At 34.5% G+C, this 15,904-nt stretch overlaps 1 protein-coding gene across 7 annotated transcripts in view; it reads left to right on the top strand.

Annotated features, from left to right (window-relative positions):
- pax2/5/8-b (transcription factor protein) overlaps positions 1-15,823 on the top strand; it is a 28,882-nt gene extending 13,059 nt beyond the window's left edge. For 2 of the 7 annotated variants that reach the window (XM_018814212.2, XM_018814210.2), the window contains 17 exons: positions 195-363; positions 1,437-1,634; positions 4,268-4,368; positions 6,292-6,459; positions 6,640-6,777; positions 9,307-9,503; positions 10,212-10,346; positions 10,592-10,714; positions 11,013-11,160; positions 11,591-11,709; positions 12,392-12,476; positions 12,686-12,835; positions 13,127-13,269; positions 13,457-13,623; positions 13,910-14,031; positions 14,181-14,354; positions 14,804-15,823. In XM_018814212.2, coding sequence (XP_018669757.1) covers positions 195-363; positions 1,437-1,634; positions 4,268-4,368; positions 6,292-6,459; positions 6,640-6,777; positions 9,307-9,503; positions 10,212-10,346; positions 10,592-10,714; positions 11,013-11,160; positions 11,591-11,709; positions 12,392-12,476; positions 12,686-12,835; positions 13,127-13,269; positions 13,457-13,623; positions 13,910-14,031; positions 14,181-14,354; positions 14,804-14,859 — 2,393 coding nt within the window. In that variant the 3' untranslated portion in view covers positions 14,860-15,823. 7 annotated transcript variants of the gene reach the window in all.
- Positions 15,824-15,904: the final 81 nt, after the last annotated feature.

The following is a 15,904-nucleotide window of genomic DNA, read 5'->3' as shown; positions in this document are numbered from 1 at the left end:
CTTTCATGACCCTAAACGCAATGAATAATAAATCGGTTGTCTTAGGGTTATAAGAGGAGCAGTGTAATTGATTTTTTGGCGTGTGTATATAAGCTTTATTTATTATTTTATCGAATTTGACCTCACAATCCATATTTTCCAGTTATTAATCTATTTGTGGAACCCTAGTATAATGAAGTGTTTACTGTTTACAGGCCATGGTGGAGGAGTTAATCAACTTGGTGGAATGTATGTCAACGGAAGGCCTTTACCGGAACCAATAAGGCAACGCATTGTCAATCTATCTCACCAAGGAGTTCGTCCGTGTGACATTTCTCGTCAGCTACGTGTATCGCATGGCTGTGTCAGCAAGATTTTAGCAAGGTAAACTCTTTGTAAATTTTTTAACATATTATATATATATATAATATAATTACAAGCATGTTAAAAACAAATTCCACTGAAATTTCCCGATAACATTATAAATTGTAGAGATGAAGGCGCGTGCGTTCTGACATTAAATTTTGGGGCTATCCCTATAACTACCCTGCATTTGTGTGCCATTTTCAACAGACTAATCATAGGCGCCAAACTTTTGGAAATCCCTTACTGAAAATAAATATTCCTTACTAACTATGACTTTCTTTCGAAAATCGCTGCATATTTACGCAAGGTATAATAACTCTTATTTAGGTTTTAGGGTTAATATAATCGGATTAAATTTGTTATTTAGCAATAATCTCGATTGGGCAAACTTTGCGAAACGTTTTTATATTTACTGTGCATAAAAGCTAAAAACAAGTCGTTCGTGTGACGTCTGAAATGCGTGGCGGCAATACTGTTTGATCGGGGGAGAAGATAAAAATTGTGAGACCTTGAAAGTACCACCAGTGATTAACGCATTTTCAGTGTGTTGCAACTGAGAGATATTTTACGACGCAACTGTTTTGTGTTGTTTCATTTTTGCATATTGTTCAAGGTGCTTCTGGGTACCCTGAATTTTTTCAGGGTATGCATGTATACCCTGTATACCCATGTTAGTCGCCTATGAAGCTAATATGTAGGTTACTATTCAAACAATAGGAACTAACTACCAATCAGAAACAAAGGAATCGAAATTTATGATTGCGCAACTCGATTCCCCAATATACAAATCGTTGTGTGAAGCCACGAGCGTCCTACTTGCTTGTTACGTTCGTCGTAGTTTAGCCTCTATCTGTGTCCTACCTTTTTGATATTTTATTTTGTTCAAATTACTGATTTTCATTTGCGGGGTTAAAAACCTGCTGGCTCCTGAAAGCCCAATGACAAATAAAGAAATTAGCCTGTAAAAAATCACCAATTGTGTTTGTCAAAAACTGCCAAGTTGTAGGGAAAACCCTAAATTCCTGACCAGTATATTATGAAATGTTAGGTTTCTGAATCAATGATATTCATATCTTTACTATCTGTGTCAGGTATTATGAGACCGGAAGCATTCGTCCTGGGGTTATTGGAGGTAGTAAGCCGAAAGTGGCAACACATGATGTGGTGATGCGGATAACGGAGTACAAACGTGAAAATCCTACCATGTTTGCTTGGGAAATACGTGACAGACTTTTGGCTGATGAAGTATGTTCACAAGAAACTGTACCAAGTGTTTCATCAATAAACAGGTAATAAAAGTCCTATCATTGTCAATCAAAAATTTTTTGATAACTGTTTAGTCAATCAAGGGGACTAATATAAACAATGAGGTACTTGAGGTAAGAAAGGACAACCTTCCCTAGCACGCTAACAATAACAGCCCTGGAGACTCACGATTTTGCCGACGCATTTGGACAAACCGTCGGCAGTTTAGTGCCGACGATGTAGAAAAAAAAACGAAGACGCGAAATTGCAAAAATTACGGGCGATAACAGCTAAAGTGAGGTATATAATACATATAGTAGTCGTATATAGCAAATGAAGTCAGACGCACGGATTTCCTAACGCACCTGCGCGTTGACTAAGACGTCATTAATGTCCTTGTATACATGTGGCGCATACGTTTTTTTTGGCGGGAATTGGTAACACGACCTTTCTTACAGCTGTGTGTAAAATGAATGTAATTTGCGGTAATAAATAGCCTAGATATGTTCCAGAAGTAGCACTGCTGTATATTTAGGATGTTTTGCTCAGCCAAACAGCATGTTTGTTACGAAATAGTAAAGATTCACACATGGATTCATTGCATCATAATAGCGATTGTTTGAATTGATTACGACATAATAGCAATTCACACGCTGATTATTTGCGTCATAATAACAATTGTCCCCTTGATTATTTAGCCAGCAGGAGCTTGAAAACAGGTTGGATATTTGCCTTTTTACTTATGCGATCAAGTAAAGGATTGATACGTTTGCAATAAATACTTCGTCCTGGGCTATGCAGCAGACGATGTTGGTAATGTTTCGTGAATTTGATGTTAACAATAGGAATGTGTTGAAGTTGTAAAAGCTCAGGTTCACCGAGCGCAGAGATTCAACCAAAAGCTCGGCACGAGCTTATGACGTCATTAAGGAGAAAGGTGTACGAGAATACGCTCCTTTTGGACGAAAAGCGTCGCTAATTAAAATCATTTAGAACACGTGGTTTGCGGTGAAAGAGAAGACGTAATGCAGCAGAAGACGTAATGCAGCTAAAAAAGTTAAGGAATTTATGTTTTTTTATTAAAAATCCATCTAATCAGATACGAAACATTGGGCGCTCATGTTATACGATACCGACTGTAATTCGAGATGGGAAAATTCGCGCTGACGTTGCGATTCGTGACGTCACGCCCGGCCACGCGTCTTCCAAAACCTTGGCATATTGCCGACGTATTTTGAAAACCAGTTGCCGACGTACTTTTATACGAGTCTCCAGGGCTGCAATAAGTTTATCGCAAACAGCTTTTGTCGGTGGCAATGACACTTATTTTTTATTCTAACTTTCACTCTAGGTAGTATGTATATATATATATATATATATATAATTATTTTTTCGGTGAAACACAAATTACTAAATAAATTTTAAACGAGCGTACGTATATTTATGTGGTTTAACATTGAGTTTTGATGCCCCGCAAGTGTTTTTTTTTACGCCAAAGTCAGGGAAAAAAGACACAAAATTTTAAATAAAACATTAAATATTCATAGAAATCATACAATCTTTTCTGTACATCAAGGTATGAAGAATATTGTTTCTTCGGACTAAAACATTTTTTATTATTTATTACTTTGGGTTTTCTGTTATTTTATTGCCCCATTTGACTATATTATAAAGTCAGGGAAATCAAAAAACAATAGGGTATAAAAAACAATGAGGATTAGGAAAGGACAAACCCTCCTGACACCTTATGGGAAGGGTAAAAAACAACTGTTATAATTTTTTTGTAGGCTATTTCTTTTTTACCCAAACCAAAAGAGAATCTGGGAATATTCTGACAAGAGTGTTCGCAAGAAAAGGTTTAACTAAAATTTACTAGTTCTACTCGTCCACGGTAGCAACATTATGTAATCAGAAAACTACACCAATACTTACGATTTTTCAAATGAGCAATGCTTCATAGGGATGTAAGCACTTAGTGAGTTCGTGCTTTACGCTATATTTTTCGCTATTGTGTGCAACATTATTGTAATACTATGTGCTATGCTGGCTATGTCCAATTTTCAACCAAGTTGCGGGTGTAAAAAAGAGTTGCTCGGCCACGAGCTTTTAAGCTCGGAGTTTGTTCGGCACATCCCTAATGCTTTAGTTATTTTTTTGTGTTTTATATATTTTATGGATATTTATGAAACTTATAGCCTTGGTTTAAACCTAATTAATATAATTTATGGTTGAACTTATGTTTAAAAAGGGAAGATAATTAAAAATAGTGCATTATAAGAGTAAAGGAAAGCATTACACTGAATCTGTTAAAATGTGTTACGAGATGTTTTGATTCTGTGAAAAAAGTGAGGAAAAGAGTATGTTCATGACTCATGAGCAAATATTGATTGCGTAGTGCTTAAGTTGTATGCATAGGATTTGTTTCATTAAACTGTTCTTCCTTTATTAATTTGTTTTTCTTTTCATTAAGATAAGCTAAAACACCCCTGTCTAGATCCGCCTCTGACTATATGTATTATGTATAAGCATTTTTATTTGTTCACATTTTCGAAATTTGTTACTACAATCTTGTACTCATTAATAAGATTGTGCTACAGTTACCTTATTTAATAAATTATAGATAGGCTTTAATATCTCTCAAAAGCAAACACTTGATATTCTGTGTAAAAATTTTCAGAATTGTAAGAAGCAAAACTTCTGAATTTATGAAAGACAATCAGAAGCTTTCAGAACAAGCGAGTCTGCCTTCTCCATTGTTAAACATGCAGATGATAAAAGGTAACTATTATGGGATTTTTTGTGGTGATTTTGAGCAGGATTGTAGAAGTTGTAAATTCGGTTATTTTTATTGAAAATCCGGACATAAGTCTGTCACCCAAGCTATCAAATCTTGATATAAAGTGTAAAACTGACTATCACTACCGTCTACTGTGGGTGCCTTTGCGATAGAAAGGGTTGTTAAAGTCAAATCCGGCGCTGTGCCAAAGTGGTAAGTGTGCCTGCCTGTAACCCAGAGTTAATGGGTTCAAGGCTCGTCGCTGCTACCGCTGTTGGTGTATGTGTCCTTAGTCAAGACACTTGCTACAACCCAGTGGTCACTAATAGGTTTTTCAAATTATCAGCAGTATACATAAAAAAAATTAATAAAAAACGAAAATAATCACTCCTAAAGTAACCTACGTGGTAACTCGTAAGCTGGCACGCTGGCCACGCAAGGATAAAGTAAGTTACATTCATTTATTTAAAGCTGCGATCTAATGTTTTATGTTTGGGCCTAATTAACAAATTTTGCCGTGCTGCAATTTAAACATTTTAGGCTCAATCGTTATCTTACGTGTCTTATTCAGCCGTGTGCCGTTTTTTTGAAACTTTGCCGGCTGCGTGACATTTCGTTTCATGTTAATGTATACGTAAGTTACCTATTCGTGCAGTTCTGACTTAACAAAAAGCTTTATATTAGCATAAATCTGACATTTATGCGGCGACAATGGCTATTGTGACCTAACATTACTAGCTGCGTCGTAATACACCTACTGTATTTAATAATAGGGATTGTGACTGAATAGGTAACAATACAAACCAATATTTCAACTCGTGTATGTTTGGAGATTGTAGATAACTGTATTATGGAATATAAAATATCGACAGTCTTAAAGCACTATTAAATTTCTGAATCTTACAAAGACAATTCATCGCAGATAGAAACGTGTGAGTTTTTTTAATAAATTGTAGTTCGTAATTGCCGATTAGTGTTATTAAACCAAAGAAAGCAATTCAGTAAAGTATTCCTTGCTTAAACTAGAGTCTGTTAAGAATTTCATTGTTGACCGGACAAAGTTTGTCTTGCGTAGTATAAATGACACTAAGCCATAGTTATTGTAAAAACTCCGTAACAAAACTTTATTTTTACCGCGAAATGCTTAGCCCTGTTACAAATGTGTTACACATGGAAATCGTGGCGGCAATTAGACTTTGATCGGGAAAAGACGAAATATGAATTGTAATATCCTTTTAATAAATGTAATATCAATTTAAATTCACCGCATAAAGGTTCCATGTGACACGATTTGTGTCCAATGTAATAAAGCGGGACAGCGGGTGTTAGGAAAATGCATTTTTATAATGTATAATGTTTGCACGAACCGTTCCATCATTTTAGCTATTCGCCATGTTTTCGCAAACTAACGCGGTTAAAATAGAGCGCATGTTTACGGAAATAAGAAACCAAAGAGTATATTGTCGTCCAGATGTATGAAAGTTGATTTTAATATAAATAAGATTTCTTTCTATTAAGACGATCCGGACAGTGACATTATTACTGATAAAGAGCTCTTTCTGCAATCCTGATTTTGAGATTTAATGTGCTCATATAACAAAAAATAAAAAGTGCTGTAAATATTTTATCGTACATTCCCTAATGGAAATAATCCGAAGGTTTTGTAACCAATAATGGTAACTTAAATAACTTGATAATTTTTCTGTCTACCTCAACAGCTTTCTTTGTCTAGCCTTTTCACGATTTATATATTTTTCCATTCCTGCATATTATTCATTCAAATATTTTGGCATTCAACTTGATTCTTTTAATAGCAAACATAAATAAAGAACAAATGCTACCTTGCTGAATATTTTTTGCGCTTGTATCAATCTGATTGTTTTATTGTTTAGGCCTCAATGTAAAACCAACCTAATTCATATCAGGTGATAGAAAACGTACAAATACTGCACCAAGCACCTCCCTTAATCTTGTAAACCAACAAGCAAACGGCAACTCGTTGCAAAATGTGGACCTTGGTGGAATGCAGATTATTGCTTCTGGCAATGATGGCAACTCAGGGCTGGCACAATATGTCTCATTTGCAGGGTCAGGTGAGAAAATCGAAGTTATGTTTTTACTTGCTCTGTACTGATAGAGGTTTGGGACACCTATTGTTTATGTGGCCAAGAAATAACGAAAGTCTAAATTTCACTGAAAGTATACCACTTGTAAAAGTTGGCAACTTTAACTTTCTAAAATTTTGGGACAATTATTAAATCTTTTTCTAACAGAAGGACAAAGCAACAAACCTGTTGAACAACCTACTTTGCAAGGATCCAACTCAAACGATCAGAATCGCATTTACAGTCTCAGCAACCTTCTTGGAATTACACCAAGCCAAGCTGCTCTTCTAGCAAGCAACCCTGCAGGTTTGAAAGTTGCTAGTCATTCACCATGATTGTATTAAGTGTGTGCCACTGAGCGATAAATTGTAGGGATGGGCATTCAAAGTCTTTTAACCTAATTCACTGTGGTGAAACAAATGAAATTGTATAACCGCTGCATATCCAGTGTCGTTTCTATTGGTAACATTCTATTGTAGCGTTATCTGCGTGCCAAAAAAATTAACTAAATGCCATCAATCAACACCCACCTAGTATAGATAAAAGGCCCGCATCGTGAGCCATCCAAGGTTTACGCGTTTTTTACACCATTATAGGATCCAGAATTACTAAGTTGACAGTAGGGATGCACATTACAGAATAATTAGGTATTCTAGGATATCCTAGAATACTTTATTTTTTCGAATCTAGAATTTGGAATCTAGAATTTCGAATCTTTTTATATTGATAGGAAAAAATAATTTTCTCCACATAAGCACATTACAGAATTCCGAATCCATGAGATTCGAATCCTTTTGTATTCAAATCTAATTATGGAATTCGGGATTCTGTTTATGACGTCATCACAAGTCATCTCATAAACCATAACAACAATTTTTAAAACTTAATAATTTTGAAAAAAAAAACTTTTTGTGTTTGTGGGACTTTCAAAAGTAAACGTTTCGCCACGTCTTTTTATAGCCTACTATATTTTTCGTGATGCAAAAACTACCTAATAGTACAGTTTTTGATCATTTTACAGCTCATGATTCAAAAGGCTGGTATGAAAGAGTCTATAAACTGACTTATGTGGGTAAAATTATTTTTTCCTATAAATATAAAAAGATTCGAATTCTAGATTCGGAAATTCTAGATTCCAAATAAAGTATTCGAGGATATCCTAGAATACCTAATTATTCTGTAATGTGCATCCCTACCCAGCACGTAAAATGTATAAATCGTGATGGTTTTGTTAACTTGTAAATTTCTGGAAGTTTGGAATCGGACATTGTTAAAGCTAACCTCCTGCAAGTGTTGCCATGAGAAGTCATTCGTGGTATCACCTAAAAACTGACAAAAAATTGAGTTTGGAAATCACTGGCATAGAGTTACGGGTTTGCAGGGTTGCTAGGGATGCACATTACAGAATAATTAGGTATTCTAGGATATCCTAGAATACTTTATTTCGAATCTAGAATTTCGAATCTTTTTATATTTATAGGAAAAAATAATTTTACCCACATAAGTCAGTTTATTGACTCTTTCATACCCGCCTTGTTGGAACATGAGCTGTAAAATGATCAAAAATTGTACTATTGGGTAGTTTTTGCGTCATGAAACGTATAGCAGGTTATGAAAAGACGTTACGAAACGTTTACTCTTGAAAGTCCCACAAACACAAAAATATTTTTTTTCAAAATTAATAAGTTTCAAAAATTGTTAATATAGTATATGAGATGACGTGTAATTACGTCATTAAACAGAATACCGAATCCCGTAATTAGATTCGAATACAAAAGGATTCGAATCTCACGGATTCGAAATTCTGTAATGTGCATCCCTAAGGGTTGCATGGCAACCCAAATGCGTAAGGAATTACGTTCGACCAAACAAAGACGTCATTATTACTGCGCACAAACTTCGTTTACGTTCGTTAAAGTACAGCAATACCGATGCGTCATTCCTACACAAGTGTGTTCAACTGGTATTCAAACTGTGTTTGCTAAATAATCCATATGTGAATCGCTATTATGGCATTATCAACAGGTGAATTGCCATTATGCCGTAATCAATTGCCAGGGTTCTAACAACCGCTATTATGATGCAATGAATCCATGTGTAAATCCCTACTATTTCATAATAACATGATGCTTGGCAGAAGAAAACATCGTATATAAACAGAAAGCAGTGTTAAAAACTATTTAGGCAGTTTATTTCTGTGATATTTCTTTCTGGAAACCTACTTATACCGACGGACCAGCCTTCATTTGTACAATAACCGCAGACTCAAGGGGGCTCGAAGAAAGTCGCGTACGACATAGCCATTGTGACGTCACTCACTGGGCAATCAGATTCGACCGTTTCGCATTACACGCACTCGCCGAACCTGTGTAATTTTAATTTCGTCTCATCCTTAGGCAATTCTAAATATGTTTGTATGAGCGCATACAAAGCACATATTTAAAGGGTTGCAAACCGTTTTTTTTTGTTATTTTTTTGTTTTTTTTGCAACCCTATTGTTTAGTAAAACTTTACGCCTATGTTGGAAATATATATTATTTTACAACATGTACTTAAGGGTTGTATTACCCAACTCTACTGTATATTATGTTGTTAATGCTGTTTGGCTTCTTTACAAAATCTGAAGAAATACAACATTCATGCAAAAAAGTTGTCTAGGGCCCATACAAAAAAACCACAATTAAAAAATATTTGACTTTCGTATTGTCGATAACTTGATTATCTAAAATAAGTTCAATTATGTTTTAAAGTTAAATATCATAAGCATAGTGCAGTCCCAAGTGGTTTTCGGTGTTTTTTTCAGTGTAATAAACCATAAAATTGTCAAATTCTTAGCTTTCACACAAGCTGCTGCTGTGATTGGTGCAACCCCAACTTCATCATCCAATTCGAACATTGTTGAACCCCCCAAACCATCACCTTCTCTACCAGCTGTACTCGCCAGCTTACCCTTGGGTCAGCAATATGAGTTGCTCAAAACTGTGGGTGGTGACCTTGTTACCGTGCAACAGGTGGAAGAGAAAAGTCAGGAGGTGGGTGGAAATGCACAGGGCAACATGTTCGGTTTTTTGTTAAAAAGTGCAGCTAATTTAAGTCTCCTGAGCACGTGGTGTCAGATCAAATGAACACCCGGTTTACGATTAAACAGTGCGCACAAGACTCCAGTTTTGCGAGTCTTAATGTAGCAAGATGTGAAATTGTGGTCAAATAAATTTAAGCAAAATTTATTTAAATAATGATTAAGAATATTTTAGATATAAAAATGAAAAAGTTAACATCAATAAGGAAATAAATAAAGTCAGCATTGTAGCTTGATATGGTTTTATAATCTGAAGATCAGAATCACAGCGTAACAACCGTAATTATGCAACGGGTAAACTTATTGCGAAATCAAAACTAAAATAACTGCACACACACACACTTCTTGTATTTGTTGTTATGTTTCCTTTGTTTAGAATTTTTAAAACGAATTTTGTGTAAACTAAGTTTTTGTCTGCCTTACACTTTCATCTCCTTACACAAAGTTTGGTAAGCTTCTTATATGCTTGTTATCTGTTTGTCCATCACTAAAGATATTTTATCTATCTTAAAATGCCAAATGAATACAACCTATACAAGCATGTTGTGTGTGTAACTGTTGCAGATGGTGCACAATATTACACATTTGTTTTAACACTGAGTTAAGCGTTACGGAAAAATGCAAGTCTGAAGCGAGTTTCATTCTTTTCATTTTTTTGCAGCAGAGTAATTCCCGTCTTATATCAGTCCAGCCAAACAAAGCAACCAACATACAACCTTCTAATCAGCAGATATTAGTCAACGCTCAAGGACAAATTGTCACACAAACCAGTATGCTGGCCCCCCATGGTAGCCAGGTATTGTGAAGTCATTCTGACTTTTATTGCCTAGTACCAATTTCATAATTTTGCTTTTGTCGATTACAAATTACTGAGAGGATCATCTTCAAAAGTGTATTTATTCCACTTGTCTTTTAAAAGATTGTTGTGGATTCTAATTTAAAAAAGCCGCTTTTACTTTCCAATTTACTGCCTCAATCTCAATCCCATAGGTGTTATGTTATGCATGTCATATATGTAACATAAGTATTCTCATACATTAGACACGTGTTATATCGCCATCCAATGTTCAACAAGGTGGGCTTTATGTGACAGCCAATGGTCAGGTGATTTCAACTGCTGCAGCTCAAAACTTAATTGTTGCAAACCTTGACCAACCAGTGCAGGTTGATTTAGCATATAAATGATTGCCTTTATTTTTTGCTACTGTTTGTATCTTATTATCAAAACCACCGTCATATCACAGTAGTGGAAAATTTGTGTGATTATCTGAGTATACTAAAGTGGTATCTTGAGGCTGCTTGCAGGACATTTCAAACTGCAAAGACAAACAGAGTTTTAATCGGAGCTTTTAAGTTTTCATAGAAGTGTATGAAGGTGAAGCCAGAGTGTGGGAAAAAAAACTTCTTGGTTTTTCATAATTGAATAATATTATTAAACTAATTACTTTAAAACAACTTTCAGTCCTCAACAAATTCCATAAATCTAAACCAACTGAGTGGTGTTGATGTTATGACATCATCAGTGATGACATCATCAGTTCGTTCGACACCCACCTTAACATCACCCAGCAACAAAACTTCCAAATCTTCCTCCATAACTATAGGTGCAAGTAAGTTACAAATGTTCTGAATTAATTTTGTTTATCACAATTTTTTTAATATATAACACATTGGTCCCAAGTCAAAATACAAGAATATTTTTTGCAAAAATATTAATATACAAGAAATGACGTCATTAGACAGAGTACTGAATCCTCTAATAAGATTTGAATCCTTATCTTACGGATTCAAAATTTTGAATTGTGCATGCCCAAACACATTAGCAATTCAATAATAGGTCTATTGTTTTCAACATAGTTGCGATTGACATGTTTATTGTTGGTATCATAATAGCATTCTTGTGATCCACTCTCTGCCAGATTTTTTTTAACCATTTTTTCTACCATGGAAAATAAGCGAGGAAATTGTGTAGTTTATATAAAATGAAATATCTTATAAAAATGACAACAGACTCTAATAACAAGTTGTATCATTCAACAGACCAGCAAGGGTTAGTAACGCTCACCCAACAGCAAATACAACAGTTGGCAGCACAAGGTGTTGTAATTCAACCTGCTCCGAACCATGTTTCATACCAACCAGTTGAGCAACAGAACGAGGTTTGAGTCTTTGGCATGTTCTTCCTATTGCATGGCAGAAAACTTTTGCTAATATTGCATGTTGTTACACTTGAAATATAGAAACAATCAGACAGATTTAACAGTTTGTCTCAGGTTTTCCTAATTCTTTCTTAAGCCTGTAAGACTATCTTGCAGCAACCTATGCATGACCTTTAACCTTTCTCTAACCAATCACAGAAGCCAGACAGTGAGGTGGTAATCTCAGAGAGTGATTGTGTTACAAGAACATCTGAAGAATCTGTCGTTGTGGAAACTGTATCTAATGAAAAAGCTTCAGAGGTCATTTGCTTGGTCCTTTCTTAGTATGAAGCATGTGAATTGTGCATTTTTTAAGTAGCAGTTAAACTAACCACACAAACTAAGAACGATGTTAAATTTGTTATCCGCTAATGGCTGTTACTAACTAAAGGCTGCTTCAAAACCTCGCTCAAAATTACTGTATTAATAAATGTAATTTATCTTTGTGCGGTGGGACAACTCAAAGTTCTAACACAGTTGTAGTTGGTACCATATAATGTTTTGTGAAATTATACACTTCCGGTCTGCTTTAACTATATGGGTGATTGTTTGCATCTAATTAACATTTGAATTGGGTTGGTTGCCACAATATTTTTATTGCAGATTTTTTTCTTATTTTTAAACAGTTTAGTTCTTTTTACAGAAAGTTTCACTTGAGCAAATATCTCACACAAATGAAGTAAATATGACACAAGAACAACAACAGTTACTTAAAATGCTACAGAGTGGTAAGTACTATTTTATTTGATTATAGTTTATTGATAAATTATTGTAGTTTGAATGTAAGGTTATAGTTTTAACTTCCAAGTGTGGTTATAGTCAATTTGTAATGGAATCCTGTCAATTCAAGCAACATTTTTCACCTTGATGTTATGTCTTTAAATTGTCATCTTAGAATTGAAGCAAAACCAAAAGTTTGATTTATTATTATTAACAGCAATCCTTGTCAAGCAAGAACCAAGTGAGGAGTCGTCCAACATAAACCAGCTACTCATGGCAACACAACAACCTGGAACTGCCCAGTTATTATCGGCAGCTGCTGCACTAGGTGCAATGCAACCCTCACAAACTATTGCAGCTTCATCTGGTGAGTGTTCTTTGGTCTTCTGGGGAAATTTTTTCCTTACTGAAATCTAAATCTTTCTTTTATTCTTTTTAGGTTAAACTTTTTCCAGATTTTTTAGTTATTTTGTCAAAATGTCCGTGTTTATTCTTTAATTGTTAGCACAACAAACAGCCACCATTCCAAATACTCTGTATTTAATGTAATAACTGATAATAGTTTTTTTTTTTATGAGGAAGTAGTTCAGATAATCAATGAACAACTATTGTATTTGATAAATATAGTTTAAAGAATATAAATGTACTTGTACAACAGACACAAACACCAACTCGAACAACAACAACCAACATCTTGTATCTTCCAACCCTCAAGTTCTTACTGCAGCTCAATTACAACAACTTACTTCTAACTTGCAACAACAACAACAACATCAACAGCAACAACAAGGAATTGTCCAGGTACAAAAACACTAATCAATAGATTTCTATTTACTACAATAAAAGTAATCTGTATTTCATAAGTGTTGTGTGTAAATTATTGTGCTTGGCAAAGTATATTATTATTTATATGATTGTTCAAATAATAATGGCAGATTTAACAAAACTGCAATTGCAAATACTTTTTTATAAATTTATTTATATTTAGATTCTGTCAGCTGCTGGCCAACTACAACATCAACAAATAACCAACAACCAGAACAGCAACAATAACAACAGTCAACTACAACAGCAAATAGCGGTGCAAATGCTTCCAGCAACTAGCGGCAGTAACAACAACAATAATAACAATGGTGGCAATTCAAATCTTGGAAGGTAATATTAAAGTCTTTTGGCCAATTTATTTTGTACCTATACTTCAACGTCCTATCAAGCTCTAAGGTTCAATTTTAGTGCACATGTAAGAAAAATAAGTTTACCACAAGATGTTTTGTAGATTAATTTTATGTTTGGTTGATATGTATGTAACTCGGTAATTAGTATTTTAAGTTTTACAAAATAAAATAATTTTATTTACTGAAGCTGTAAAACTTTTTACTTTTCTGTTCTGTAACTTTTTTTAAATGGGTATTTTTAAATTACCAAACCACCATATTCACAGGTCTGGTACACAACTCCAACTTGCATCGGGAACATTAACTGAGCTTCAACCTGTCAGTTCTCTTCTTAACCAACTCCGCACACAACCCCAACAAGCTGTTACCTTTTCTGTTGCAAATACTGGTAAATGTAATCCACTATCTATTTAAATTTATTTTCCCCATCGATGTTGCATTGTTGTCCTTGTCAGGGTATTGAGCTTAACATGATGTCATAACAGATATTTTCTATCTTTTAGTTCTGTAATTATAACTTGATATTTTCCACTACAGTTGCTGCACTTCAACCACCACCAGCTACAGCACTTCCATCACTTGTTCTGCCACCTGCCAGTGTAACTATAGCCACCACCCCATCTAGTGGTATACCCAACACTCTTACACAACCGTTCACAACAATATACAATGAAGCATGGAAGATGGCTACCAATGTGCAAGTTACAAGAGGTAGGTTCTGTTGTTTTGTGAGTTCTTCCCAACAGCTCTTTGCGATTTCATTATGGATGCTGGAGAAGTTTGGATTCACAGACCTCTAGCTTTAAAGTCAAGAATCACAGTGTTGTAACATGTAGAATAATTTTTTTTCAACTACATTGTTTCTCTTTTGAGAATTAAGTTGAATTAATTATTTAATTATATGTTTACAACAGTCTGAGATATAATTTGTAAAATTTGGCGGTGTCTCTTATAATTAATTTTCAAAAATTGAACCACACCGCCAAAACATAGAGCTGTGCTGGTCTAAATGTTATTATATGACTGTTTCACCACATATGTTTAATGTTAAGCGGCTGCCACTGTTTTATGTAGGTTTTATGACTTTGAAAATGATTTGAAATATTTTTGTTTCTATAATTTTTAATTTCCAATAATCAGGTTATTTGTTTTATTATTAGCTCAATCATCACATGAGAGTGCTTCCTCTCCTTCAAGTGGTGAAAAAAAGAGCTAAGACACTAAGCTGTTCAACATCTAAGTGCCTTTTACCTGATGTAAATACCAGTGGCACATCTATAATACAGGTGTATTTATGGAACCAGTTAGGGCAGTCTTCAAAATAACAAAATTTGTTTTGTTTTCTGACATTTGAAATTTGTTAACTCTGGAGTTTACCACTCCTAATGCCAAAGAAGTCCATCTTGTGGTACGAGCCCGTCTTATTTTTAGTTTATAAATCATCATTTCTCCATAAAGAACGTTAGTAAACAGTTATTTTTTTAAAGAAAACCATCATGCTGCTTGTACAGTTTAGTAAAGATAGTTGATTTTAAATTTTATTTTAAATCAACAAAGAAAAACATGCCTAACTATCTGCCGTCTTGTTAAAGTTCTTTAACCTTTCTGTTAAAAATATATAAATTTTTTATTTAAGACCCGCTGCCATGGGGGTTTTGAGTTTTGCACTACCCATACATGGGGGTCTATTCTTCACCCGCTGCAACTACTATGGCCTGTCATTTAGCTTTTGTTTGTTTTTGTAAATCCTGCCATTTTATTTTCCTTGTTCTGATTCTTGTTTTTTTTTTTGTATTTAGAAATTGTAAAGTACAAACAAAACACTGACATAAGTCTTGAAGTTTCATTCCTTTATATTTAATTATGACAGGAAATTTGATGCGTTATATTAGGATTCACATTACTTTGAGTGTTATCATTGTCAGTTTTTTACCCAACAGCTTTTTTTAAATCTGAAAAAGTTTAGCATCTTATTCATAATTATAATGTTGCTTGGTATAATTGAAACACAAATTACCTTGCCAATCTCTATATACTTTGTTCACTACTGTTTTTTTCTAATGCCTAAGCTAACAGAGAAAGTTTACTTTGCAAACACTCCTATCAAATATTAATGATATTTTAATATCGTTGCTTGTTTGACTAACCGGGTGTGAGATGGTTGCAATTAGAACTCACTGGTGCTGGATATTAGTGGCAGTTCTTTCAGTCTGGATGATGATGTAAATGTTTACTATATTGAACAAAGTTTAAAGTTTTTT

This window comes from Ciona intestinalis, chromosome 12 (assembly GCF_000224145.3).
Source record: "Ciona intestinalis chromosome 12, KH, whole genome shotgun sequence".
Taxonomy (NCBI): Eukaryota; Metazoa; Chordata; class Ascidiacea; order Phlebobranchia; family Cionidae; genus Ciona; species Ciona intestinalis.
This window is presented reverse-complemented; position numbering and strand designations above follow the sequence as displayed.